Genomic DNA, 4,007 nt, shown 5'->3' on the forward strand with positions numbered 1-4,007 from the left:
CTAAATCTTGAAAATACGACATCGAGTGTTCTGTCTGTATTGTTTTTAATCTATGTTTTTTCAATATTGTTATTAATCTATGTTATTTGTATACTGATGGACATCTAGTGTTCTATCTGTATTGTTATTAATCTATGCTATTTGTATACTGATGGGCATCTAGTGTTCTATCTGTTTTGTTATTAATCTATGTTATTAGTGTACTGATGGGCATCTAGTGTTCTATCTGTTTTGTTATTAATCTATGTTATTAGTATACTGATGGGCATCTAGTGTTCTATCTGTTTTGTTATTAATCTATGTTATTAGTGTACTGATGGGCATCTAGTGTTCTATCTGTTTTGTTATTAATCTATGTTATTAGTATACTGATGGGCATCTAGTGTTCTGTCTGTATTGTTATTAATCTATGTTATTAGCATACTAATGGGTATCTAGTGTTCTATCTGTATTGTTATTAATCTATGTTATTAGTATACTGATGGGCATCTAGTGTTCTATCTGTATTGTTATTAATATATGTTATTAGTATACTGATGGGTATCTAGTGCTCTGTCTGTATTGTTATTAATCTATGTTATTAGTATACTGATGTGCATCTAGTTTTCTATCTGTTTTATTATTAATTCATGTTATTTGTATACTGATGGGCATCTAGTGCTCTATCTGTATTGTTATTAATATATGTTATTAGTATACTGATGGGTATCTAGTGCTCTGTCTGTATTGTTATTAATATATGTTATTAGTATACTGATGGGTATCTTGTGTTTTATATATATTGTTATTAATCTATGCTATTAGTATGCTGATGGGCATCTAGGTTCTATCTGTATTGTTATTAATCTATGTTATTAGTATACTGATGGGCATCTAGTGTTCTATCTGTATTGTTATTAATCTATGTTAGTAGTATACTGATGGGCATCTAGTGTTCTGGGTGTATTGTTATTTATCTATATTATTAGTATGCTGATGGGCCTCTAGTGATCTGCTAGTAATTTTGTTAATTTATGTCATTTGAATACTGATGGGCATCTAGTGTTCTTTCTGTATTTTTATTATCTATGTTATTAGTATACTGATGGGCATCTAGTGTTTTATCTGTATTGTTATTAATCTATGTTATTAGTATACTGATGGGCATCTAGTGTTCTATCTGTTTTGTTATTGATCTATGTTATTTGTATACTAATGGGCATGTATTGTTCTGTCTGTATAGTTATTAATCTATGTTAGTAGTATACTGATGGGCATCTAGTGTTCTGGGTGTATTGTTATTTATCTATATTATTAGTATGCTGATGGGCCTCTAGTGATCTGCTAGTAATTTTGTTAATTTATGTCATTTGAATACTGATGGGCATCTAGTGTTCTTTCTGTATTTTTATTAATCTATGTTATTAGTATACTGATGGGCATCTAGTGCGCTATCTGTATTGTTATTAATATATGTTATTAGTATACTGATGGGCATCTAGTGTTCTTTCTGTGTTGTTATTAATCTATGTTTTAATCTATGTATTAATCTATGTATATACTTTTATTAATGCATTAAGAAAGACGACATTTACATAAAACAGTTACACGATTATGAAGTTTAACTAATTCTTATTAAAAAATCCCCATTTCTCTCTAACCTCTAATCCAATCCACATAAAATATCAATTAGAATGAAAAATAATTAAATATATTTAAAAAATGTTCTACAATAATACCCTGTTTCAGTTTGACAATAAAAGAGAAATAAATTAGATGAATTTAATGTTGAATTCTTCCAACAATACAAAATGTTGTCAAAACAACTGAAGAAAAGGAAAAATAAAAAAAAACTATCAGATCTAAACTAAAATAAAGCTGAGAAAGTAAAATCTTGAATGTACCCTCTTTCATTTGTTCCTGGGGGCAAAACTAGTTGGCTCGATGTTGTAGAGGGAGGCTTAAAGAGACTGTCAACGCATGTCAGATTCACAACAGTATCCGTTACACCTTTATATGAGCTCTTATCTTTTCATTCTTTGTCTCTTCTGCCTGATTAGAAACCATAATTGGAAATCATTAATTTGAACAAGGATATCTTGCTAATTTCTGTTGATACGGCGGGGGTCTAAGGATACCATTGTGAATCGGAAATGCCCTGCTGTAAATGACTGTCACTTTAAACAAGATCGACAGTACATTTTTTGAAAAATCTGTCCAAGGAACGTTTTCTTTGTGCTAATGTTAATTTATGAAATCAGAAAGATTTGTCTTTACAAATGTTTTAAATATTAAACGATTTTAGGCCATTCAACATTTAGAAACATATTTTTGTTCATTAAGAGTTAACATTTTCTTTTTTAATAGTCGGCGGTAATTGATCGCCCACTGAAGAAGCGGTTTTATTGGCGGTAGGTTCCAAATTCTCAGATTTCACAGATTTTTCTGGGTTAACGGGTCCACGGGAGTCTGGGGACGAATCCCTGTGAACAATCGGTAGGTTAGAGTCTACGGAGTGAACTATTGAGGTTTGGTTTGGTTTGGCGCCACCTCCAGCTAATCGACTCAGCTGTTTCAAGGTATCTTGAATTGGATCCAACTCGCTAGGTCTTCCTAAATAAAACAATCACATTAATCTATATAATGAAGCTCTTCACTCATATACATTTATTTGAATATTTATATGTTAGCTATAGCTGGTCAAACTGCTGGACCGATTTGGCTGACATTTTTAGAGGAAACCCATGAGTACCTTGGGGGAAAAATAGGCTAAAAAATTTGATTTTTTTTTCAAAAATCGATGTTTTTTTCAAATGTCAATTTATTTTTTTCAAAATTTTTTTATTTCCATGGGCAACGCCGGGCACGTCAGCTAGTTTTACAAAAATTTGACACTTCATAGAGAGGCCAATGCAAATATTTTACCAGATATTCGCCCCATTGTCACATTTATTTAATAAAGAAAAACAATAAATATCAAAAATCATGAGAAATTTTTTTTTTTTGTAAACAAGGGTTTTTTAATATGATAAACTATTTTCTGAGTTATCCAAAGACGTCAAGTTACGTGACAGTTTAAACAAACCCTGCCTCCCTCTTTCCTTTCTTTGTTCTTCTCCCATTGACACGAATTACCTTGTCGTTGTCGACTTAAACTGAGTCCTACTCCTAGCTGAGCCTAAAACAATTTTTACAATTTTTTAAAGGATCTTTTAATTATGGGGGATGAAAAATAAACAAAAGAATAACTACTAAATCCTGATTTAAAAAAAAACAAGCTTATGTATTTTTTACAAAACTAAAAATGGAAAAAAAGCATGGAAAAAAGTTCTGACTGGTCATTTTTAAAATCTGGTCATTATCGAATAAATTTACCTTCAATTCTTGGCTAGGATGTGAAAAATTCATTTGTCGGTTGATAATATGATTCTGATACACCTAAACAAATTTTTAATAAAACTTTTTGGAAATTTTCCCAGTTAAATAAATTACCCTGATGGGACAGTATGTGACTAAATTGTATCTAAATTAACCTGATTGGACGGTAAGTGGTTAAATATATTTAAATTAACCTAATTGGACAATATGTGATTAACCTGATTGGACAGTATGTGGTAAATTGTATCTAAATTAACCTGATTGGACATTATGTTGTTAAATATATCTTAATTAACCTGAGTGGACAGTATATGGTTAAATATAATTAAATTAACATGATAGGAAAATATGTGGTTGAATATATCTAAATTAACCTGATTGGTCAGTATGTGGTTAAATATATTTATATTAACCTGATTGAACATTATGTGGATAAAAATATTTATACAATATGTGGCTAAATATATCTAAATTAACCTGATTGGACAGTATGTGGTAATTTTATTAAAATTAACCTTATTGGACAGTATGTGGTAAATTTTATTAAAATTAACCTGATTGGACGGTATGTGGTTATAGGGTTGGTTTCTTGTTGTACACTGTGTGCGCGGTATTGTATTACTGGATTGAGTTCGCGGCATTCCGCTTCG

At 30.5% G+C, this 4,007-nt stretch overlaps 1 protein-coding gene across 1 annotated transcript in view; it reads right to left on the reverse strand.

The window, feature by feature from the left end:
* Positions 1 to 1,668: 1,668 nt before the first annotated feature.
* The window catches only part of LOC111710004 (zinc finger and BTB domain-containing protein 17), a gene marked incomplete in the record, with an annotated part of 12,669 nt that continues 10,330 nt past the window's right edge, over positions 1,669 to 4,007 (reverse strand). Inside the window, 4 exon segments of the mRNA XM_023483999.1 lie at positions 1,669 to 2,592; positions 3,115 to 3,157; positions 3,355 to 3,417; positions 3,912 to 4,002. Coding sequence (XP_023339767.1) covers positions 2,318 to 2,592; positions 3,115 to 3,157; positions 3,355 to 3,417; positions 3,912 to 4,002 — 472 coding nt within the window.

The sequence above is a fragment of the Eurytemora carolleeae genome, unplaced genomic scaffold (genome assembly GCF_000591075.1).
Source record: "Eurytemora carolleeae unplaced genomic scaffold, Eaff_2.0 scaffold507, whole genome shotgun sequence".
Lineage (NCBI taxonomy): Eukaryota > Metazoa > Arthropoda > Copepoda > Calanoida > Temoridae > Eurytemora > Eurytemora carolleeae.